This window comes from Lactuca virosa, chromosome 5, assembly GCF_052849685.1.
Source record: "Lactuca virosa cultivar CGN04683 chromosome 5, Lactuca_virosa_CGN04683_v6, whole genome shotgun sequence".
In the NCBI taxonomy this organism is placed as follows: Eukaryota; Viridiplantae; Streptophyta; class Magnoliopsida; order Asterales; family Asteraceae; genus Lactuca; species Lactuca virosa.
In genome coordinates, this window is record NC_136430.1 from 164,913,490 (window position 1) to 164,939,382 (window position 25,893).

The 25,893-nt window shown below is 36.1% G+C and overlaps 1 protein-coding gene and 1 long non-coding RNA gene across 4 annotated transcripts; both read right to left on the reverse strand.

Annotated features, from left to right (window-relative positions):
• Positions 1–4,901: 4,901 nt before the first annotated feature.
• Positions 4,902–6,554, reverse strand: LOC145116886 (uncharacterized). Of its 3 annotated transcripts, none has more exons than XR_013712355.1 (6): positions 6,222–6,554; positions 6,077–6,123; positions 5,747–5,836; positions 5,581–5,661; positions 5,474–5,500; positions 4,902–5,199 (listed from the first exon to the last, which is right to left on the reverse strand). It is a non-coding gene; the product is annotated as an uncharacterized LOC145116886 (long non-coding RNA). The 3 variants fall into 3 exon arrangements; XR_013712354.1 differs by having other exon boundaries at positions 6,041–6,123; XR_013712356.1 differs by lacking the exon at positions 5,747–5,836 and having other exon boundaries at positions 6,041–6,123.
• Positions 6,555–16,716: 10,162 nt separating this feature from the next.
• LOC145111969 (uncharacterized) lies at positions 16,717–21,110 on the reverse strand. The gene is made up of 4 exons (XM_079048199.1): positions 20,761–21,110; positions 20,562–20,661; positions 20,387–20,497; positions 16,717–17,058 (listed from the first exon to the last, which is right to left on the reverse strand). Exons 1-4 carry the CDS (start codon positions 21,108–21,110, stop codon positions 16,717–16,719), a joined length of 903 nt encoding a protein of 300 aa, XP_078904325.1.
• Positions 21,111–25,893: the final 4,783 nt, after the last annotated feature.

Consider the following 25,893-nt stretch of genomic DNA (forward strand, 5'->3'; position numbering starts at 1 on the left):
TAGCCCCTGGGCGAAGTCTCTTGTGACTAGAAATTCCTCGTGACTGTGGACGCTCAGGGCCCCGAGGGTAAACCGATCATAGTATGCTCGACGGAGTTCATTGCTAGTCTATGGCGACCGCCGCCCATCGCAACGGAACATCCGGCCACGACTACCACCACAACGCCTCAAAGAGCGCCAACCGCCCAATCACAACAAACAAAAAATCAACCACAGCCATCGGCGCGACAGGCGGGGACCAGCGCTTGTTCCCCCGGTACCATTCTATCAGCCGCACCACCTGCAGGCCATCAGTCTTCTCCGATGGCCGCCATGTCGCATATCTCGTTGTTTGCACAAAAACCACCGTTCAACCCATATCCATACCACTACCAAGGCGTGTACCTAAAAACATAGCCACAAACCCACAACATTCAAAGCACACCAACACAGGGGATGAACTCACACACTACGGGGCCAACGGAGTCAAGTTTGCAGCCAAATCAGGTGATGCACGCATACCCCACACATGCATCGTATATGCCTCAAGCGACCAAGTACAACCACAGGTACCATTACGAGTGTGGCCAAGGGTACAACAACCCATACCACGTACAACCGACGATGGTCAGCGGAACACCCAACTACCTACATATGAACAGCCCCGTAACAAGTATTAGCTCGGCATTCTGCTAAGAGCTATTACAATATGAAATACCACATTCTTCCTTGATCCCAAAAATCCCAAAGTATGACGGCACGACAGATCCTGAAGAACACATAAACACCTACAAGTGGACAATGACATCCCTTCGGATGGACAAGAGATTTACCTGCACCTTCTTCCCGGTAACACTATCGGGAAATGCTAGCAAATGGTTCAAGGCACAATGTCCGAGAAGTATCTCCTGCTTCGAACAGTTGAGGTACCTTTTCCTCCCCAACTTCATGCAATTGAGGAATGTCAAAGGAGATGCGAACTCTATCATGGCATGCAAGCAAAAAGAGGGATAATCCATCTGTGGGGCCGACTATCGGTGGCATCAGTGTCTGTGTGAGTGGTTGCCCTTCCAGTGTCGACAGACCACTTCCTTCGAGGGACTGCATTGGTCTAACCGGGATATTGTCATCACCTTCCTGCCGTATCGGCCCTTTATCCGTCATTTTCGGCGCCTGATGTTGTGAAGTGGGTTGTGTCGTACTGGCTGCACGTCCGGATGGCGCCAACTGTTGTGACATGTCTCCAGTTTTACTTCATCTCTTTGAAGAATGGAATGAAGGGCCTGAGAATCACAACAAAGAAAAAAAAAGATCGTCAGTCGTCGTCCGGGAGGCAGTCCCGGAACGAGGCTCCGACGATCAAGTTACTTGGTTTCTTAGAGAGAAGGTGAAAAGATGTTGGGTAAGAGTGTAAGGGTCATGTTTTTTCGATCCATTCTCTTGGAAGAGAAGGGAACTTTTTATACCTGTGGTCAGGGGGACAGATCCCTGATAGTATCTTCTACATTTTTAGGTTTGGCAGGGACGGATGGCCTTCGATTGGTAGATCGTACTCTGTGAGTGACTATTTGCTATTGGTGCGGGTTTGCCAGGAGCGGCGCCCTAAGCGCTACACCTGTCGCTCTGGGAGGCAATTGGTACTATTTTGTCCTGACGTTGACCTTGGCGCTTAGGCGCTAGAAATACATCGTCCTTTGCCCAAACCGTCTACCAGACTGACGGCTCCGTTATGTTTGACTTATTCCTGGTGGGACACGTTATCAGACACCTTCTGGAATTTTCTTATCATTAGAAGTATCGTTGGTCTTCTTCTGAGCAACATATTTCGGAGGAGACTTACAATTTTCTTCTTCTTATCACCCTTTCGTGAAAGAAGGCACAACCTCATTCACGGATTCCTTTGCCAAATGCTCCAGTTTGTCAAAGACTTTGACAAAAGATTGAGTCATTGCCTTCGAAAGAAATTCCACACCAGTGTTGATCTCTGCAGTTTCAAGAAATTCTCCAACCTTCTTGATATACCCACCTATCTTGTGATTTTTTTTCTCTAGGCCACTTCTTCATCTCAAGGAAGTTGTTGGAAATCTTGGTACACATACTGGTAATTATGATACTGTTTATTTGATAGTGGCGAAGGATTTGTCTTAGATCTTCTACCTATTCTCCATGCTTCTTTCCCAGTTCAACAAAAAATAACCCACATGCATCCTTAACATAGGTCTTGTGATCAGACAGTTCCTTGGAGAGATGAGAAATCAATGTAGAGATAGAGTTTGAAGTCCTAAAACTTCTTTAAGAGGGATTCTTTAGCATAGTCAGGAGTGGAGAGAACCTTCTGAAGTGGTGCTTCCAATTCTTCAGAAGTGATTGAATTTGGTTCTGAAGGAACAAACTTCGGCAACTGTTGAGGAATTGGATCAAGTTTAGCTACCAGAAGTTTCAGGTTGCCAGAAGTTTGATGAGGATTCAACAAGTTCTATTGGAGGCTTTTGAGATGTGGTTGTCTTTGAGATGGGATGAGGCTTTATGAATATGTTGGGCATAATCCCAACTGATTCAGAAACATATTCCTCAGAATCATTTCTAAAGACATCATCTCTGAAGCTTAGTTGAGTTTCGGTTAGAGTTTTGATGAAGACTTGAGAGTTGTTGAGGTTTTGGGATCGGTCTTAAAAGATCTTGGAGTGTTTTCTTCTAAAGAGCTATTTTCTTCTCTCCGACATCTTTCTCATCTCTCTCTTTATGTAACACCCTATTTTTGCCTTAAAATATTAATGACCAGTTACATAAATAGATGTTTTTGATCGAGGACTATTTAGAAAAACATTCTTGATAAAATTTGTAGTAATTGAAAAAGCGAACCCATGCATATAAAAAACGCGTAAATCTGACTTCATATGAGAAAATTATGATTTTTTGAAGTTTCAGCGTAACAGTGTGCAACACGGAAACCGAAATTAAAATCAATCAATTGTTAGGTAAAATATTCTAAACGAGAATTGAAGATCTCATGAATGGGAGTCCGTCGATATAAAGAGAATCGAGAATGTATGACGTATGAAAGGGTTATGATTTTTATACGGACTTTAATAGACTAAGCCTGTTAAAAATATAACTTTAAAAATAAAGTGAGAATAGCCAACGGAGTCTAAATGAAAGTTGTAGTAATCGTCGATAGCTACGTACAGATATAAAAAACGTCGAAAACGGAGTTCGTATGAGAAAGATATGATTTTTAGAAAATAATTAAATCTCATAGCACACGACGCTTGTAGAAGGTGGGACGCGGACCACCAGAATTGTGACACGTGGCAACATGGCAGGGGAGAGACACCAAAAAAACGTGCGGTGCGCCTCTAATCTGCAAACAGTGAGTGCCCCCAAAATCCGCCTATAACTAGCATTTCACCCCTCATTCACTTCTTACACCAAAACTTCATATCTCTCTCTAGTTCCGAACTCTCTTGAGTTTTTTCAGGGTTCTGATGAATTTCATTAGCGAGGTATTGCGGCATAGGAGAGCCCGAAAAATAGAAGTGCTCGGTATTGAAGACCTGTCTGCCCAAATCTCGGTTTTCGCTAGAAATCTTTGTAATTGAAGTTACATTTACTAGGCTTTTAAGATAACTTATAATTATAATTATAGCCGTTATTAGGAACCTATAAGTGCTAGATTCATCATTAATTCCAGGCATAATACTGATTAATCTACTTACAAGATAGGTGTCTAGAATGGGCATGTTGGCTTGGTTGTTGGATTTCATAAAACCCATATGTCGAAATGATCGTGCCTCCCAACTTTCATGTCTAGTTGATCCTTATGTCATAGAACTTCCATTATTCATTGGAATTAGTGAAAGATCTATCCTTCATTACCAGATTCCCGTATGGACTAATAAGCTAATGTATTATAGGTTATTACTTGTTAGACACATTGCTCGCCAATTGGATTACCCAGAAATTGTTAATCTTCGGAGAAATTGTCCAGGTGAGTTTTCTCACTATATTGTATACTCCTGTAAGTATCCTCTATATGTTAGGATGCAGTTTCCCTGTAGTATGCAATTAGGCAATTAGGTTGGTTTAGTTAGTTGCCTATAGTGTTAGACTGTTTGTCTGCTATATATGTGTATTATATGGAGAGTTGAGGGCGGAACAGCCTCGTGCTAAAGGCCAATAGACTCTAGGCAGATTAGCGTTATGCTAAAGGCCAAAGAGCGGACTAGCTTTATGTTGAAGGAAAAAAGGGATAAACCAGGTTTATATTGAAGGCCAAGAGGCGGGCCAGTTTTATATTGAAGGTCATTATGTGTATGCATTGTATACGTATTGTGGTATATGGTATTTTGGGGAACTCACTAAGCTTCATGCTTACCCAGTTAATTATAAATGTATTTCAGGTACTTCATTAAATCGTGAGAAGGACAAGGCTCAACCATATACACACGCATTCGCAACATTTTTTCTGCAGAATGTAATTATACTCTGATATATTGAATAAATCACTACTAGAAAAACAGCATTTTACGACGCGCAATGCGTGTTGTAAAACGCTCAGACGACGCGCAAATGTGTGTCAAGAAAGGCCCTGTCATAACGAGAGACGACACGCTTTTGCGCATCGTCTATTTACGACGCGCATTTACGACGCGCGTCTACGACTCGCAATGTGTGTCAAGGAAGGCCCTGTCATAAAGAAGTTGACACGCTTTCGCGTGTCGTAAAACGATGCACATTTACGACTTGCATTGCGTATCATTAAAGCCCATGTCATAAAGAAAGATGACACACATTTTTGCGTGTCATAAAGTTTAAATGTTTTAAAAATTATATATTTTTTTGTAAATTTACTAATTTTCAAATTACATCACACATTTATTGTCTCATAATATAAAATAAAATTTCATTCACAAAAAATAAAATAAATTGAACAAAGTATAATATGTCATACAAATAATCATTCAAATGTTAAACAAAAATAATACATTGCTAACATGGATTATACATTCCTATAAAACTAACAACCCTCGGTGACCTTGATCTAGATCGAGGTCGACTTGGATCGATGGCGACGATTGGATTTTAGATAGACGACATGATTACTGACCTAAGACCTTGTGCAACCACCACACGTTTTAGTGTCTCAAGGGCTAGTATACTTCCTCCTTGCCATCCAATAGTTTTCATTAACAATGGAACCAATGCATAGTATGATTTCTCCTGCATGTTGTTGACATTTTTTGAAAAATATTAGAAAAGAAATTTATGATCTTATGATCTTAATACACCTTCATATCATCAGATGCATCTTGTAAGGACCTAAACATATGAGGGAAGAACTAATTATTTAACCTCTATGATAGGGTGTCAACAACCCTGTCAGGCCGTGTAACAATCTTTTTGTAATCTATCTAAGCATAAACAAATCCAATATTATAAGACCAAAACACACACAAACTTGATAGATCAAGTGGAATGCTTTTGAAATTCTAACCTTGTATGCACCCTGGTATTCTCTAACCTGCACATCACAAAAAAGATGAGGCTTATAGCAAAAGACTCTCTAGATATATAATGATAAACACAGTACTAGCTAGTTACCTCTTCACCCATGATAAAGACACTGGAATCAGCAGCCATTTCCTCATCAAGAGCAGAGTTCAAAGCATCTCTTACTGTCATCTGCAAAAACATGAAGTTAAATCTATATATACCAGTTTCTCTAAAACCTTATTTCAGCACTATGCAAAGGTCTACTAGTGTTGACATCATCAGTGAAGATGACATCCATTCCAGCTGTAGCCACTTCATTGTTATATGTTGCTGATGGATTCAACTTAGCCAATAAGAATCTTGCCTGTTTTTCACATATTTTTGTGACCAAAATTGAAAAAATCAACTACATTCAAAAACCAAGAATGTAATTTACTCTATAATTAATGAATATTGTAAAATTTGTTATTTGGAATGCAAGGGTAAAATGGCCATTGAGTCTCGTTCAAACGGTCAGTAGCCATTTAGTCTCGTTCAAAAAATATTAATTAATTATAGAGTAAATTACATTCAGAAACCAAGGAAGGCCATGTTGATCACACACCACCAATCTGCATCATCATGTGGAGCTTGTAACAACCGAGCAAATGCCTACAAAATATAAAAAATATATCAGTCTGATGGTTTTTTTTTTTAATTATAAAAAGGAAAAGTGAAATGAGTAATTCGGTAAATTAACAACTTTTTACCTGAACAAACTGTGATCTTTGAAGATTGAACATGAATTGAGGGAACAATGAGAAACTAGGGTTTAAAGAAAATGAAGAAGGGTCGTCTTTTCTATAGTCCCCAAATTTGGAACATAGACGAATTAGGTTTCTATCTATCCACCTTGTTGCATCAACTGATTCCTGAAAAGGGTAATTCGGTAAATAAAATTTGTGTAAAAAGTACTAGAAAGCCAACGACTCAGCAGGCCATGACCGAGTTCAGAGCTATTCCTCTGACCAGAGATTTGACTGCCAAAGCATTCCTCGGCTATCGAGAACAAAAATGCCCCATGTTTATGCTACTCTGCCACTCTTTATCCCTACAACCAGTTGTTTTTTTACCATAAAAAATAAAACCTTTTGACTGACAACACAAAGACATCCCCCCCCCCCCCCCCACCACACACACACCCCAAAAAAAACTACTACATATAATGTAGCATCTCTAATAGAGCATCTCTACTACATATAACTACTACATATACCGTTTTCAGGAATGTCTTCAAGTGGGTTTTTTGGGTTTAGTTTGTTGATTTTATCTTTGGCTGTTATAGAAGCTATCTTTTGCCCCAGAGACTTGTCAGCCTGCAACAACATTCCATTTTTATTGTAAAGTGTAAGAATTTAAAACATTCATCTTGGAGAAAATTACAAAAATGGTCCCTGAACTTTTTTATTCTCACGTTGTTTATCTTTTAGTCCAATATTGAAACTTTTTTTTCTTCCAATTCTGGTCCTTATTTCAAGGTTTCATATCGATTTTGAACCTTGCAATAAGGACCAAAAACGAATATAAGCAGTTTCATCTGGACTATTATAAAACACCTGCCAACATTTCAGAAAATTAAAAACATATAACAAAAAGGGCAATTCGGTAAATTAACAACTTTTTACCTGAACAAACTGTGAAGTAAAAATATAAATGTATAATAAGTGAAGTAAAGACTGAAGTAAAGTAAAGGAAGTTGAGTTACAGAATTTACTCCACTGATATCATCGCATTTGCCTGCTTCTGATCTCTAAAGGGCACTTATCTTGATTCAGTGACTTGATGGGAATCACTTTGGGATACTTGGTCTCCAGTAAAAGAAACATGGATGTTCTAATTTCATCACCTAAACAACTTTTAGCTGCATTTTTTTCATTGGTTCGAAGCTCTCAAGCTTTTTTACTTGAAAGTGAAGTGTCTGGTGCAGCATAAATACTTGTTAAGAGCATGGGTTTCCATTACCCCTGGATTGGAAACAACTGGTCTGTCATACAGAAAAGAGCCACCGGCTGCTTGCTCATAATTTGATCTCTCTCGAGATTGTTGAGCATATGTCAACACCTGCCCAGTTTTTTTTATATTAAAATTAAAATAAAACACAGCATGCATTCTTCTTTTCTTTTCTGTATGTCTAATCTCTAAACTAAAATAAAGAAGTTATACTGAGACGAACAAGGGGATTCCTATGTTCTAGATATCTAACAACAATTTCTGCAACCTCTCTGTATCTTGACATCATGAATTCACCTGTATTTCTGTTTCATGGAAAAAGTTTATTCAAGCAAGTAGCAACTAGGGTTTATTAACTTAACTGCCCTTTCCCTAACAGCTAATGTTGGATCCCTCAATGCCACCCAAATACAAACCCGATGATGGCTACTGCCCATAGGACTACCACATGAACATTGAAAACTGTAGAAGCATTAAGTAATGATTACAAAATACAAACCCGCAAGCGATGCTTTATGAGAAGAGCATGAGCATCTAAAACCTAAAAGAACCAGAAAGGGTAGAACGAAAATCGAGCAAGAGCATAGGGGTACCTGAAGAGAAGAACGGAATCTTGTTCGAGCAAATGATGTTGGAGGGTTTCCGGATTGCAATTACGATGTAGTTTTTAACAGAAAACAGTCATGCTTTCCAATTCCATATAGGAGTGCAGTGCTTCGGCCTTTGAGCGTAACATTCGTGTTTGGGCCCATGTTTCCAGAAATTCTAGTATCCGCTTTTGGGCTTCTATAATCTTTCATCAATACGGAAAGATGCTTAGAACAAATGAGAATCAGAAACAAACGAGAATCAAGATTTGAATTCCTATTGAGACTTGAGAGTATAATACTAAATTAGGGCTTTTCTGACAATTTCAACATCGAGTGGGAGATATGGCGGTTCCGGTGGGTAGAAGTAAGTAAGCCTTGATCCATGTCCTCCCTTTCTCTCGAACGCCTTTTGTATCCGATAGAGATTCCTTCATAACTTCCACTTACCGATGATGCTGATTATCCAGACTGGCCTTGGAAAACGACATCAACGGAGGTGAAGGGAACGGACAAAGAAACCCTTGTGAGAGAGAAAGAAAGATTCGATTTGAAGCAACCAACAAATGAAATTGAAAGGTAGAGGCGCTACACTCCTTTTTTTTGTTCGTGTCACCACACATCAACATAGAGAAATCGAGAACCCCTGCGGGTTTGATCTGTTCAAAAGACGGGATCAGAGATTTGGTGATATTGTGATTTTGTTGTGGGAGAAAAGAGGATTGGTGATGATATTAGGATTTTTTTGGGTATTAGAGTGAGAGAGATATACAGAGAGAGAGATAGAAAAGAACGATGGAAATAAGGTAGAGGATAACGATGGCGGCCTTTCAAACTTTTTGGATTTCGTTTCCCACCAGCTGCAAAAGAAAAGAACGCTCCTTTCATTAAAAAAATATAAAGCGACATTTCTAGATGACGCCCATTTTAAAATAGGTGACCTCCGTGTTTTTAATTTTTTTTGTTGGACGTTAATTTTAGGGCACGCACAAAAGCGTGTCCTCTATCCTTCAAATTTTAGAAGAAATGACATTATTGTTAGGGCACACGCTTTTGCGTATCGTAAATCACCGCGTGTCATTGTTTGCGTGTCATTAAAGGGCTGTTTTCTAGTAGTGAATAAAAACTAAAAATTTATGTTGAAAATTAGGACTTTACACTTTAGCTTCTTTCTCAACATTTTCTTTAGCATGTCATTAAACTCTTTCTACGACTTCTCTTTTTTTTCCTTGCTTATATTTCTCTTGCTTGATTTTGGTTGTATTGGATTTACTTCTGTCAGAGGAAGCAGATCCTTCAGGAGACTTGATTTTATTTGACTTAGGATCTGGGGAAGTTTTGCATGTAAGAAACTTTATTAATTGAGTGACACCCATACACACAGAAATACCAACTGTTCCTTGGAACTCTATTCAAGCAAGTATAGATACTGAAGTTTCCATCCAGCCACACTAACATGATGGTTTTTATGTTAGTCCTAATAGAATTTCCTCTGGATATATCCAAAGTTCTGGCAGCATAAGTTGTATCTAAAGCAAAGGCTTCAGAAGTGAAGTATGTACATAAATGAAGAAGATATTATCTTATGAATTCAAAGAAACTTACCTAAAAGAGTGTCCATTCGGGGATGAGTGGAAGAAGTAAACCCAACATATTTTTTAGAAGATGTGGTTGTGGAAGAAAACTTAACTCCTTTAACTTTTGAGATACCTTCTCTTTGAGGAGGTGAATGGTCTACTTTGATTTCCTCTGACCTGGCGGGAGGTCTATTATCACACTCGGATTGTTGGGAGTCTGTGTTGTGTGATAGAATATGACTTTTGGGAGTAGGAGAGGGGACAATAGATTCCTTGTGCTTCTTTTCAATCTTCTTCTTCTTCGCAATGGATTTCCGATGAGTTGGAGTATTCTTGACTTTGGTATGAAAGGCTTGCTGCAAAGTTCTTATAGAGGAAGAGGTAGGATGTTCCGATTATGGTTCATCCGTATCCTTGATATGTTTCGCAAAAACATCAGAATATCTTGGAATTAAATCCAGGAGGGTAGTAGATAGACGTTTGGTGTCACCAAATTCAGTTTGATCAGGAATGGGAAATTTTTTCATATATCTTGCTTCGAACGTCTCCAAAGATTCGTCGATGGTGCAGTCTTGGAGAGAAAGAAAAACTTCAAAGATTGACACGTTTCTTTTATTTGAAAAATTGCTTTTGAAGAGAATGATTTAAAATTAAATGTAATTAGTTATGGTTTTGAGGACAAACATTCTTTGAGAGGATAATGAGTCCAAAAGAATAAAACCGATTAAACATTTAATGCAAGTCATAAGAACTCTATTTATTGTACCTTTCATTGTCTTGGGGATTAATGGCTTCTTCTTATGGAAGGGAAATAACATAACTTGTGGACATATGTGCTTTGGACATATGCGCTTCTTCGTTTAATTCTCCATTGAGAAAAGCACTTTTGACATTCATTTGATGTACGTTGATGTTCTTGTGAGTTGCATAATCTAGGAAAATAACAATATCTTGTAATCTTGCAACATGAGCATATGTTTTTTCATAGTCAATGCGTTCTTGTTGGTTGTATCCTTTTGTAACTACTATTTTTGTAACTACTCTAGATTTGTTCCTTATAACAATTCCTGATTCATTGAACTTGTTTCAAAATACCCAGCGAGTTCCAATAACTGTTTGATGCATTGGTGGTGGGGGTGGGGGGAGGGGGGTTGGGGAAAGAATCCAAGCCTCTTTTCTTTCAAATTAAACTAATTCTTCTTGCATGGCAGTGATCCAGTTAGAATTCTCTAAAGCGTCATGGATTTTATTTGCTTATATTAGCGAGATAAATGCAACATACTGGCATTCATCTTGGATGGATTTTGTTGATCTAGTTTGAACACCACCATTGGTATTGCCAATGATGTGGTTTGGTGGATGATCCTTGGTATAAATATAAAGACGAGGGGTAACATGATCGATTACAGAAGTTAATGTGATGTCTTGAGTTTCACCATGAGAGTCTTTGAGAATGTTTTTCAGTTGGAAGCTAACCCTGAACAGATGAGCTCATATGAGATATGTTATCAGAAGGAATAGAGGTTGCTATATGAAGAGTATGATCTAAGGGCTCTGAGTTCTCATTGTTGAATTCCTCAGACAAGGAGTGGATTTGATATTCTCCCTCTCAAACGGAGATGAGGAATCCTCACTGGTAAAAGTTTCAGTTTGGATGGGTGCAGAGGAATTTATAGAGACCAGAGCATTGATAGATTGTAAGACATCAACATCAAGAGCTACTTCGGGAGGTCTGAACAGGGAATCAAAGTCAATGTTTATGATGATTTGTTGAATAGTTTTATCTGATGGAGTGTCATTGTCCATAATATGGGTGGTGATGGGATTATGTGAAGAATTCGGATAAACACGTCATCAAAGGTGACATCAAAGGTTTCTTCAATTAAGTGTGTTCTTCTGTTCAGAACTCTGTATGCAACTCCTTTGGTAGAGTATACTAGGAAGATTTCCACATCACACATGGGTTGAAATTTACTCAGATTATCTTTGTTTTTTCTTGATGAAACACATGCAACCAAAGATGTGAAAGAATTTAACATTAGGTTTTTTCCCATTCAGGTCCTGATAAGAAGTGCATTTGAGATGTTTGTTGATTATCCTTATGTTTTGAACAAAACATGCAGTGGCCATAATATCAACCAAGAAGTGTAGAGGAAGATTGGAAAATTTTAGCATGGATCTAGTAGATTCGATGCCTTTATCTACTAGAAATTTTTTTGTAGAGCATTGGTGAATTCAATACCATTATCACTACGGATGCTTTGGACAGGAAGTTTCATGCAAACCACAATCCCTTTGATGAACATAATCAATTATTGAGGAGTTTCTAATTTTTTTTGATGAAGAAAGAAGACCCGTGTGAAACGAGTGTGATTGTCCACGATTACCAAAATGTATTTCTTCCTAGACATGCTCTCAATTACAGAAGGGCCACAAAGGTCAATATGTAGCAACTGCAGATATTCCTTGATGGAAGAGTCAAAGATCAGAGGATGGCTTTTCCTACTGCTCATTCCATATTCACAAGCAAGACATAGGGTGTTGTTATCAAACTTCAAAAGAGGCGTTCCTCGCACAAGTTTACCCATAACCAGGTTGTTGATATATTTGAAGTTCAAATGTGCGAGTCTTCGATGCAACAACCAACTTTCATCCAAGGCAGCATTGACAAGAAAACATAATTGAGGTTTCCCAATCATGAGTTCAATGTCCAAAGGATACGTATTTCCATTTCTGTTTGAAGTGATGAAGCACTTAGAACGATCTTTTGATAGAACATAACTATGTTTCTAATTAAATTCAACTATGAATTTAACATATATAAACATTGTTATACTGATGAGATTGTCCTTAAGTCCAATTACATAAGCAACCTTCTGAATGGTAAATGTTCCATTTGTGAGTACACCATAGCCTTTAATCACGCCGTTTGAATCGTTCTTATATGTAACATAGTCAACTTTTGAGGTTGGTATGAATTCCCGTAGATATTCCAGTTTGTCAGTCATGGGCAAGGAGCAAGCACTATCAATGTGTCATTTTTTATCTCGCTTGTCCTAACATAAATCATGCAAGAAATCAAATAGTTAGTTTTGGCACCCATGATTTTTTGGGGTCGTAGGTTTTCTTGACCGAGGTGTTATTGACAGAAGTAACATTTTTATGATTATTGTCAATTTGGGGCTTAGGCTTTGGAATAGACTTGGAGTGGACAAATAGATAAATACAAAAGGTGATATTCACTTCGTTAATCCACCAGTTGTTAGTGATGACATACTTATGGGTATATTCAGAGGACTTTTGTTTCCTTGGAAGTGTAGAAGGTAATGAGTTCTCTTCTGTTCTGAAACCAAAGGTTAGTTGCACATGTTTTTGTGTTGCTTCCCTGGATGGTATTCTCACAAGTTCTAAGGTTTGTTTCATCTTATTTTGAGGTATCTTAAGATCAGAGAAGTTGATCCTTTTCTTAGCTCCATAAATTTCTCCTTCTACTGAGCATGCACTTTTTGAAATTGGTTTAGTAGAAACAGAGGATGTTAAAGCTTTAGCATACGAATCATGTTTTGGTTTAGAAACAACAATTTTTTTTGAAAGGGACAGGAGTGACTTCAAAGGAGTTTAATATGTTAGAAGAAATATTCTACAAATTACAGAAGTTATTAGGGATGTAATTCATTGTAATTTCCTCATCTACAAATTCTTCATTGGTATATCCTTCCCATATATTTCCTCCGATTTCAACAGACTGATCAAAAGCATGTCCAGAGGTTTCTAGAATGATTTCTTTAACTACATAATTGTTTGGAATTAACCCATTTGTGTTGCATGTTACTTGGTCTTTGAGAAGATAATTTTGATTTATTGAAGATGAGATGTTTTCAATGACTTCCAAAGAAAAGTCAAAGGTTCTTGGAACAAAACTTGTATTTTGAAACTCATTGAAAATTTGTATTCCTTCAAAATCAACACTAGAAATGCATTTGTCTTCATATTCCAGTTGTAGAATATCTCCCATGAATTTTCCATAGTTTTCCTTCAGTTCCTCTAGAGGAGTATGGTTTTTTGTGCCAAGACCTCCTCCTTTGGATAATGGATATTGAATTTTTTTGTAAGATGTTCATTTTGCTCAATTTGATTCATAGTAGAATAAAGCTTTTTTTTATTAAACCATTCAAACGTACATTATCAGCTACCAACACATCTAGTTGTTCTAATGCTAGTACATGTCTACTATCAGCCAAGAATATAAACTAATCAAAAGGATATAATTACTAACCTTACAAGTATAATCACATATACTTGTGATTCCCTTGTAGATCTTAAATTCCTTGTAATCGCTTGGAAGGACTAGCACCCAAAGTAGAATGCCTCTAATAGCTCACACCCAAAATACTAAAACCCTAGAATATTTAGGAGAGAGGATAAAGCATTTAGAGAAATCATATTAGTTAAGAGTATGGAGAAAAAGGAACAAAAATTATAAAGGCCAAATGATCTATTTATAGCTTATATAACTTGCACATTAAGTATATTTGAATCAATTAAATAATCAGATTTAATCTTGATTCAAATCCTTATCCCTTTCAACTATTATGATCGATTATATAACCCTTCTAGAGCTCCAAAAGCTTCCATCCCCTTAAGGGGTTCCAGAATGTTCCTTTTTCTCAACTTTTGAACAATTAACATTCAATCCCTACATCTTTAATTAATTCCCGATTAATTATAACTAATTCGAAATTAATTCTAATCAATTCTAACTAGTTTCTAATTAATTTATTAACATGTAATAAATTAATAAACTATTTATCTCACTCTCTTAAATCCTTTCTAGATGTTTTAGCTCTTGAGGGCAACCCAATAAGGACTTTGTCATTATTCCTAAAGTTGTACTAATTTAGTTGTGACATTAGACACTTATTTCCAACAGTCTCCCTCTTGGATAATTCATCAAATACTATTGGTCAAATAATTTTCGAATAATCAACAAAGTGTGCCTTCCACAACAACTGTCGAACTCTGATATTATCAAGTTCAAACCTTAGATAAGTAATCAATTATTCATCTGTTCCTACACGATATCATTGTGAAATGAGTCATGGATTTATGGATCAACCTAACAGTTCAACATTATGTTTCTCGATTTCCAATTTTGGACTATCAAATCAGACGTCTAATTGAACACATCAATTTATTCCAAACCTGGCCAAGTACATGAAGATGGAATTTCTAGGTTACAAAATAAAATTAAACAAGCATGATTTACACAACAGAAATTCACATAAACAATTATGGACACATGCAACCGAAAAATCTATGGCTTTTCTAATAATAACAACATACTTTAAAAAACTAAATAACCCTAGCTAAAATTGAAAAGTACAAAGTTTAGGTTATGTACCTTTTGTTATTATCGAAAATAACAACCAACTTTGAAGAACCCTTTCTTTGGAATGCTAGCCCCAATAATATGGAAGCCTCTAATGTGTCACACCCAAACCTTAGGAAACCCTAGGATCGAAAACTAGTGAGAGAGAGAGAGGGAAGGGATTTTTTGAAAATACTTGTGAATTATATAGGGTTCTCAAGCCTTCTAAAGGTCCCTATTTATAACGGTAGGGAACCGTGATTTGAATTTAAAATAATAATATTTTAATCCAATTCAAATTACTTTCCATATCAACTAAAGGAAGCTTCCAAAAACCCTAGAAGGGCTTCTCAAAACCGTCCTCTATAGAGAGGTTCTAAATTGCCTCCCATGTTCAATTATTGAACAATTGCATTCTAACCCTTGTACATTTAATTAATTCTAATTAATCCGGAACTATTAATTAAATTAATTCTGATTAATTATTAATTAATTATTTTCTAATTATTATATTAATCATATAATATATTAATAAATCATTTATTTCTCTCTTAATATCAATCCAAGCATATCCTGGTTATTAGGGCAACCAAAAAAGGACTTTACTGTTATTCACTAAATTATACCAATTTAGTTAAGACCTTATACACGTTAATCCAACAGTCACCTACTTGGATAAGTCACTAGCTACAATTGCAAGTATAAATCTATGAATAACTAGTAAAGAGTGCATTCCAAAAGTCACTGCCAAACTTTGATTAAATCAGTGTCAGCCCTATGATAAGTGATCAACTATTCCTTTGTTCTTCATGATACTGTATTGAGATATGGATAATAATCAATCTCATGGTATAAGATTTTGTTTCTCGATTTCCCTATTTTGTTTCTCGATTTCCCTATTTACTCTCAGTTGGGCCCCCACACTATAATTTCAACATCAAATCACTGAGGGGCCCAAAGGTATCGCTTTTCCTAAATAGACAAAAGGAAAGAACAAAATTTGACTATATAATCTTACCTTTTACTCATTATTGTATACATGTAAATACACTTTATAACATCTAGTTACAGATGCGTTGATGCAAACCAATGTACAACAAACTTGAAAACTATAATTTATATATCTCCGTTTTAAGGTATCGCTTTTCCTAAATAGACAAAAGGAAAGAATAAACTTTGACTATATAATCTTACCTTTTACTCATTATTGTATACATGGAAATACACTTTATAAAATCTAGTTACAGATGCGTTGATGCAAACCAATGTACAACAAACTTGATAATTATGACTTATATATCTCCGTTTTAAGAATAGAATATATTATCGTCTTAGAATTACTCTTGATTAAATTCATGAAGTAATCTCTAAGTGCAAATTTAACCAATACTCAAAAATCTCTATTTTCTAAGTACTCATGAATATTGCAGCAATCCCTATATAATGTCTAATCCATATGTACAATCTACAAATAATTCATGTCAGTCTTAAATCAATACCAACTCCCAAGAAGTATGAACGATTGTGGTAATTCGAATAAATTAATATTCAGGCAGTAAAATAGGAAAAGTGAAATACAAGAATAAATTAATTGAGTAATGATATCACACATTCTGAACAAAAATAAATCTCTATAACTTAATCACCATTCAATTACAATTTATTATTGTTACATTGTTTCAAAATATAAACTAACTACTAAAATCTAGAATCTAATATCATCTCATAGTCCAATGCTCTTAGCATGCTCGAAGTGCTTGATCTTGCTTAAACCTTTTCTGAGAGGATCAACAGGATTCTCCTCTAATGATACACGATTCACCATGGATTCGCCTTCTTCAACTTTATGTTCAATGTAATGGTACTTTCTTTCGATATGCCTTGATTTACTATGATCCTTTGGTTCTTTTGTTAAAGAAACCACACATTTGTTGTCACATAAAATCTCCATTGGCTCTTGGATTGATGGAACAACTCTAAGATCTCCAATAAAATTCTTTAACCATGTTGCTTCCTTTGTCGCCTCGATTGTTGCGATGTGAAGGCTTGTATTTGATCGGATACACTTCAAGTATGAATAAGAAAAGAAAAACTAATCTAAACGAATTAATCAACATAAAGAAAATAACACAGGAGTTCTCCAAATGTTCCTTTCACCAAGAAAAGAGGTTTTGTCTTCACCAAGGAGACGGGTTTGTCATAAAGACAGTTGACACAAAGCCACAAACAAAACTACTCGACCTCAACATTAGGGTTTACCCTAATGTTGTATATATACTAATCTACACATATATATCCCATGATTGACGGGATTATATCTAATCTATACTAAGAACCGATCATATCATAAAGATATGAGATCTGATATATATTCTATATTTATCTACAATAACTGCCTAATATACAAAAGATTACAATCGGACAACTATACTATAAGCTGACGTTGTTGAACTTGTGATGTTGGTGTTGTCGTCCTGTAGACGCTGGCATTGATAGATCAGCATGTCATGTGTTTGACTCATCAGATCATAAGGTGTGACCTTACAATCTTCCCCTATGTGATGATGTCAAAACTAATCCTCAATGAATTCTTTTCTATACATGCATATCCCATGATTTACGGGATTGTATCTAATCTATACTAAGAACCGATCTTATCATATACAGGATCTGATATCTATTCTATGTTTATCTATAATAACTGCCTAATATACAAAAGACTACAATCGGAAAACTATACTATAAGCTGACGTTGTTGAACTTGTGATGTTGGCGCTGTCGTCTTGTAGACGCTGACGCTTATAGATCAGCATGTCATGTGTTTGACTCATCAGATCATAAGGTATGACCTTACAATATCCCCTATCTGATGATGTCAAAACTAATCTTCAATGAATTCTTTTGGCTCATGCTCCTCCCGAGAGTAAGAATAAAATATTGACTCTTGTAGTTTTAGTGAATGCTCCCCCCTGAGAAGATGAATGACTTATCAAGCATTTATGAATTGCGGTAGACGGCAGACTAATAAACTTGAGATGAGCTTGACTTTAGCTTGACTCGACTCCCCCTTATAATATGCTTTTCTATAGTTCTAGTAGCGAGATTTCTTCAGCAAGATTTTCAGTTTTACCAAGATTCTCTCCCCCTTTTTGACAACAACAACTAAATTCAAATATCAACTTGTAGTCTAGTAAGATTGTGATGTCTTCTGATAGTGTGGGCTTAAACTACCATTCAATGACATAGTATTTCAAGATCTCATTGGCATGTGGTGTCATACGCTGAATCATAAATCTCTTTTATTAGAAGAAAAATGGCAAGAATGGATAGGTGCATGTAATATATCACGGACAATGATATACCCATCAACACAAATTTGTCAAGCTCTCATCAGCGAATGGTACATTATGTTGAATCATAAAAGTTTAAAGAATAATATAAGGGCAAGAAGGGATTGTTTCAGTCACGTTGAGGTGAAATCAGCATGAATCATTAACAGTTTAACTCATCAACAAGAAGTGATTTAAACTTCTGTATCATAGAGTAAGTTGCAATCTAGAATCAAAGATTCACCGTTAATTCATAATGGTACCATGTCTACCTTAAACTAGGAGGTCAGGGACATGAACAACCCTTTGTTATTTAAGGACCTGACAAGTATCTCTTACGTTGATGACTATGCAATCAGGATAAGGCATTGGGTTATGCTCAATGTTTCAGCAGAACATGAGACTTGATGCATACGACAAGCATGCTTCTAGGGACAGGGTCAGGTAAAAATGACTTAATTAAAAATAAACACCTTAGCCTTTTTATCAATTATTTTATTTGGACCAGGAGATCCCACTTTGAGAGTTTAGACAATTCTAGACAATCAGTGTGAGAGGGTGACTCAATGTTCTCAGAAGGTGGTCTCGCTGATGAGAAACTTAGAGAGATTTTATCACATACAACAGCATGCATCTAGGGATAATGATATGTCAAAAGTTGCATACTAGGCTCAAGTTGCCACCATCGGATTCCTTTACAAAATGGTACAAAAGAATAAATAATATAAGAAAACAAACAAAAGAATTAATCAAACAAGAAAACAGTTTAAACATCGAAATATGTGCAGCTTTTTCATAAAAGTGATAAAGACTTGATCCATCAAATCTTTGGAATTGAATGGTCATTAATGGGCTTCCATTTTCCAAGATATCTATCACTTGAAATTCCAGCTATAAAAGAGATAAAAACAAAGGTAAGTACATTACTAAACAATCACAATTGATGAAGTCTTTTATTATTAAAGTGTCACAGATGGATTCCAAGCTTCATCAGGAGCAAGAGAGAAGTAGAGATTAGTCTTTGTAACCAACAAGTTAACTGACTTGAATCTATAAAAACATTGTGTCTTCAAGATCAACATGAGGGAATACAAGGTTTTATTGGATTATAAGTCGGTAGATGAAGCTAAGACTTACTGCTTTGATGGTTGCTCTTTGCATCCATAACAGTGAGTGGAGGAGAAAGAGGGTATTCTCCAGAGGAAAAGGACACGATGCCACTCTTTTTCTCAATACCAAGAGCTTTGAGATCCTTCAAGACAGCTTCAGTCCATACAAATAAGATGCAGATAAATCTTAGATAGGTTTGAAAGGAAATACAAGTAAATACTAAATGTAAGATTTTGCATTCATAATAAAAGAAGCACTTGTTTGTTTTTCGAGTTTTTCATAACACCAAAAGAAGTTAATTAACAATTAAACCATATAAAGAATGCCAAGATCAACAATTAATTTGTTCAAACTCTTTTCATCTAATGCCTTAGTGAAGATGTCAACTAGCTGATCTATGGATGGAATATAGAATAATTCCACTTTTCCCTTTTGAACTATATCCCTGATGAAATGAGGGCGAATGTCAGCGTGCTTTGTCTTGGAATGTTGCACTGGATTTTGAATCATATGCATGGCACTGGTGTTATCACAACAGATAGGTGCCTTCGAGAAATTCAGACCATAATCCAAGAGCTAATTCTTAATCCATAGAATCTGAGCACAACACCTTCCAGCGACAATATATTCAGCCTCAGCGGTAGAACTAGCCATTGATGTCTGCTTTTTGCTAGACCAGCTTACCAATATATTTCCAAGCATTTGAGCTCCTCCTGAAGTTCTTTTATGATCAATGTCACACCCACAATGATCGGAGTCAGTGTATCCCACCAGCATGAACTTAGAGTCACGAGGATACCATAACCCAAGATTAGGTGTATGTTTTAAGTACCAAAAAATCCTTTTGACAGCATGAAGATGAGATTCCTTAGGACTGGCTTGATAGCGAGCACACAATATGGTGGAAAACATAATGTCATGGTGACTGGCTGTAAGATAGAGTAGAGAGCCTACCATTCCTCGAAACAGAGTTGCATTCACATCAGTGCCATTTGGAGCAGTTCCATTAGACGCTGATGAAGACATCAGTGTCTTTGCCGGTTTGCAATCAGAGAAACCATACTTCTTCAACATAATTTGCAATATATTTAGCTTGACAAACAAAAATACCATCAGTTAGTTGTTTCACATGCGATCCCAAAAACAAGGTTAGTTCACCCATCATGCTCATCTCAAATTTCTTGGCTATGACCTCCACAAACTCTAAACTTAGCTTTTCATCAGTAGATCTGAAGATGATATCATCCACATACACTTGAGAAAGAATGATATGAGATCATGATTGCTTTATGAACAGAGTTTATCGATCTTTCCTCATTTGTATCCACTTGAGAGAAGATAGATTTGACAACGTGTCATACCATTCCCTGGGAGCCTGCTTTAAGCTATAGACAGCTTTATCAAGACGATACACATGATCTGGAAACTTATCATTTTCAAACCCTGTAGGTTGTTTTAGAAAGACTTTTTCTTGAAGAACTCCATGTAGAAAGGCAATCTTGACATCCATTTGGTAGACTTTGAAGTTTTTGAAAGAGGCAAAAGCTAGAAACAGGCGATTTGCTTCTAGTCTAGTAACTGGAGAAAATATTTCATGATAGTCTAACCCTTTAAGCTGACAGAACCCTTGAGCTACAAGCCTAGCTTTGTTTCTTATGACGATTCCATCTTCATCCATTTTGTTCCTTATAGCCCATCGAGTGTCAATGATAGTCTTTCCTTAAGGTTTGGGAACAAGAGTCCACACACGATGACGTTCGAATTCATTTAGATCATCCAGCATGGCCTTAATCCAGTCAGATTCTTTCAAGGCATCAACAATATTCTTTGGTTCGATCATTAAGACAAAGTTTACAAACATGAAAAAGTTATTGTTGACTCTAATGTGAGTGAGAATTCCATAATTTACATCTCCAATGATTTGAGATTCAGGATGATCTCGAAGGATTCTAGGATTAGAAATTTCGTTTGAATTGCTATGGCCAGAACCTTCCAGATTTTGATGAATCAGCTTCTTCATAGACAATGGGCTGATCTTCAGGGATAGGCTGAGAACAGATTAATTGATCAACATTGGGAACAATGGGATCAACGTCATTTGAAAAGAGCTTAGCAATTAGGTCTGAAGGAATGAACGTAAGTTCATTCAAAATTAACGAGGGGTGATCAACTCGATCATGAATGAATAAATCCTCATCAAAGGTGAAATGAATTGTTTCTTCAACAATTTTTCTTGAAAGATTAAATAATCTGAAAGCCTTGGATACGTTGGAGTATCCTAGAGACACTCCCTCATCAGCTTTAGCCTCAAACTTCGAACACTGATCTCTTTGATTCAAGATGCAACAAACATATCCAAACACATGAAAATAAGAAATGTCTGGTTTTCTTCCTTTCAATATAGCTCATAAGCAGTTTTCCCATGACGTTTGATAATAATAGACCGGTTTTGGGTATAACACGTTGTATTGACGGCTTTAGCCCAAAATCACAATGAAAGACCAGCTTCAACAACCATAGTTCTTCCAAGTTCAATAAGAGTTCTGTTTCTTCTTTATGCAATACCATTTTTTAGGGATTTCTAACTGCCGAAAAGTTCTGAGAGATTTCTGAGATAAAGCAAAAATCTTCCAGATAAGAGATTCTGAATTCAGTCCCATGACCACTACACATATGATTTACATTGTGATCATAGAGGACTTCCCATTGCTTAATGAGAGCAATGATTTCATCAGTGGCATGACTTTTCTTTCTTAAAAACACTACCCATGTAAACCTTGAAAATTCATCCACAATGACAAGAGTGTATTTCTTTCCAGCTCTTGACTTAATTGAAATTGGTCAAAAAAGGTGCATATAAAGGAGATGAAGAGGTTTGATGATTGAAGAACAGGACTTTGGTTTGAACAAAGACTTGGTTTTCTTCACTTTTTCACATGTTGAGCACACTTTGTATTTGACAAATTGCATCTTAGGAATTCCTCTCACAAGCTGATTCCCTGCAATCCTTGAGATATTATTGAAATTCATATGCAATAGCCTTTTGTGCCATAGCCAATTTAGATGAGACTGAGCACGAGAGAAGAAGCAACGATGAAGAGATTTGTCAGCATAAAACATATCCATAACATAGATGTCGTTTTGTCAATTTGTAGTAAGAAGAGTGATGTTCTTTTGATCAACAACTTTTCATTCTTTCTTGTTAAAGAGAACTTCATAGCCAGCGTCACACAATTGACTGATAGGGATGATATTATACTGAAGACCTTTCACATTAGAGAAATTCTTGAAAATAACATAATTGCACTTGATGGTTCCATAACCCTTTGTAGTTCCCTTGCCATTATTGGCATAAGTAACTGACAAACCATCCTTCTTTATGAAATCTTCCAAGAGAGATTTGAATCTTGTCATATCTCTTAAGTAGTCGCTGTCTAAATCCAGTAAGTCTAAAAAAACAATATACACTAAATATACACTGACCCATTTGCAAAGGATCACTAAGAAAAAAATGTTATAACAATCATCAGAGAGACAGTTCAGCGAGTTTCCTTTTTTGACCCACTTATCATTTCGAGTCATGATATTATCAGCGTGAATGGTGTTCTTTTCAAAAGATCACTCGCTGACTTTGTGAGAGGCATCACCACATCGATAACAAACTTTAATTCTAGAAATTTTTTTCTTTTAACATTAGATTTTTATTTCTTTTCATCTGCTGAATTTGAAGAGCTTTGATCATTTGATTTAAGAGTTCTTGAGTTAGCTTTGGAACAATGAGTATTATTAGTGGTATGCCTATATACTACCTTGTCATGAGACTCATGATCCTTTGAATAGTTGTCAGGAGTAGAAGGCTTTGACTGATCTTCAGGTTCAGAATTGCTAACTGAGCACTGAGGAAACATGCTAAGAATTTCGTTTACAGAATGAACTTCACCATTACATATAGGAAACCTTAGGAAAGTCTTAGTGGAGGGAAGAACATAATCACGATGTGATGGTTGGAGAGAAGGATGAAGAGCAGACAATTTAGTAACACATTTATTAATGCCATTAGAATCAGTAGAGCGGTGAGTATTGATTAGGGTTTGATTTTAAAGTAAGAACTCACAAATCTACTTTTAAAGTCTTCTTTTAAGCAGTCAGCTTTATAAAAGGCTTGTTTATTTTTGACTTTGGTTAAGGATACAACACCTTCTATATCACCTCCAAGAATTTTCTTACACTGATCTGGAATCTGAGCATTAATGATTCTTGTGATATTAAAGTGAGAGGATGCCCATTTCAAATAAGTTGAGTGCGATTAGCATAATCAACAAATTTTTATTTTTCGGTGTGAAGAAAATTATTGGTAAGTGATATACAAGTGTTTTTTTGAAGTAGAAATAGATTTTTCTATAGAAAGAAGTTTTTCTTTGAGAATCTTTAGTTCAAGACTGAGAGAAGATTTTTCTTTATTTGAGATCAATAAATTGAAATGTAAGAGATCGATCAAGTCATCTTTTTCAATTTTATCAATAGAAGAAAAATTAACATGATTTTTTACCTGATACGCTGATGTATCGTCCCATTCTGACTTGAGGTTATCAGTAGTAAAAGGAGAATCAGCGTTAAGAATCCCAATGTTGTCATGTGAAGTGTCAGCGTAAGATTCAACAGTTTGAGCCATGAGACACTTAACTTCATTGTCTGAAGAGATTTCCTATTCAAAAGAATATGATAAAGTGATCATCATCTCTTAATCAGTTGAGCAGTTTTGCACCAAACGATAGACAGAAAAAGAAAGTGAGTTTCCAATAGAAATTATAGCTTTTACATCAAGATTCAACATCTTTTTCTCTTCCTTGCTATAACAGTGAACATACTTCCCTTTTAGCTTACTACCAGATGCACCATTGTTTGATGATTGATGTAAAGCAGCTATAGGACCTTTTTTCACGACGTCGAGTATATTCAAATCCATGAACTCTAGAACATTCATGGCCTTTGATTTTCAATTAGAGAAGTTGTATTTGTCAAGCGTAGGAATCTTTTTACAAACAAATGACTTAGGAACTAAAGAAGACGGCATGATTACTTGAGTATATTACAAACCTGCTCTGATACCAATTAAATGTTTGTATTTGATTGGATGCAATTCATGTATGAATAAGAAAAGCAAAACTAATCTAAACGAATTAATCAACATAAAATAAATAACACAGGAGTTCTCCAAATGTTCCTTTCACCAAGATTGACGAGATTGTATCTAATCCATACTAAGAAATGATCTTATCATAAAGATACGGGATCTAATATCTATTCTATATTTATCTATAATAATTGCCTAATATACAAAATATTACAATCGGACAACTATACTATAAGTTGACACTGTTGAACATGTGATGATGGTGCTCTCGTCTTGTAGACATTAACGCTGATAGATCAGCATGTCATGTGTTTGACTCATCGGATAATAAGGTGTGACCTTACACGATGTACTCTGAATCACAAGTAGAATCAACCACCGTCTGATGCTTGGAACTCTTCCAAGTTACCGCTCCACCATTCAATTGAAATACCCAAGCAGATTATATATAACTATTATCCTGATCATTTTGAAAACGGACGTCACTATAACCACTTACTTTAAATTTATATCTTCTACCAAAAACTACGATTATATATTTTGTTAATCTCAAATACTTAAGTATATTCTTCACTGCTGTCCAATGAGCCATGCCAGGGTTTCCCTGATATCTGCTAACCATGGTCAAAGCATAAGAGACATCAGGTCGAGTATATGTCATAGCATACATGATCGATCATATATTCAAAGAGTATGGGCTCCGAATCATCATATCTATTTCCTTATCACTATTGGGACATTGAGTATATCTCAATTTACAGTATGATGCATGGGTAAATCCCCTTTCTTGGAATTCTCTATATTGAAACGTTTCAATATTTTATCCAAGTATGTACTCTGGCTAAGGTAAAGAAAACATATTTGCTTATCTCGGAAAATCCTTATTCTAATAATGTATGTAGCCTCTCCTAGATCCTTCATAGCGAAACATTTCCCAAGCCAAAACTTCACTTCTTGGAAATTTGGAACATATTTTCCTATAAGGAGTATGTCATCAACATACAAAATAGAAAGGTCACTATAATCCCACTAGATTTGACATACCGGCAAGACTCATCCTCATTTCTAGAAAAATCCAAACTCTTTCACATTTTCATGGAAGCAAAGATTCCAGCTATGAGATGCCTGTTTAAGTCCATAGATAGACTTCTCAAGTTTGCACACCTTGTTAGGGAATTTGGCATGTTCAAAACCTTCTGGCATAGCCATGTCAACATCCTCAGTCATTTTCTTGTTAAGGAAAATAGTTTTAACATCCTTTTCCATACTTCATAGTCATGATAAGCAGCTATGGCCAGCATTACCCTAATTGAATTAACCCCTTAGG

Excerpts from the sequence above, each read along its gene's own strand:
- LOC145111969 (XM_079048199.1), bottom strand. The coding sequence starts at position 21,110 with ATGGATGAAGATGGAATCGTCATAAGAAACAAAGCTAGGCTTGTAGCT. Across the intron at positions 20,498-20,561 it reads CCTTGTTTTTGGGATCGCAT|AAGTATGGTTTCTCTGATTG; the intron begins GTGAAACAACTA and ends ATTATGTTGAAG. Across the intron at positions 17,059-20,386 it reads CAACTCTGTTTCGAGGAATG|TGTATCCGATCAAATACAAG; the intron begins GTAGGCTCTCTA and ends TCATACTTGAAG.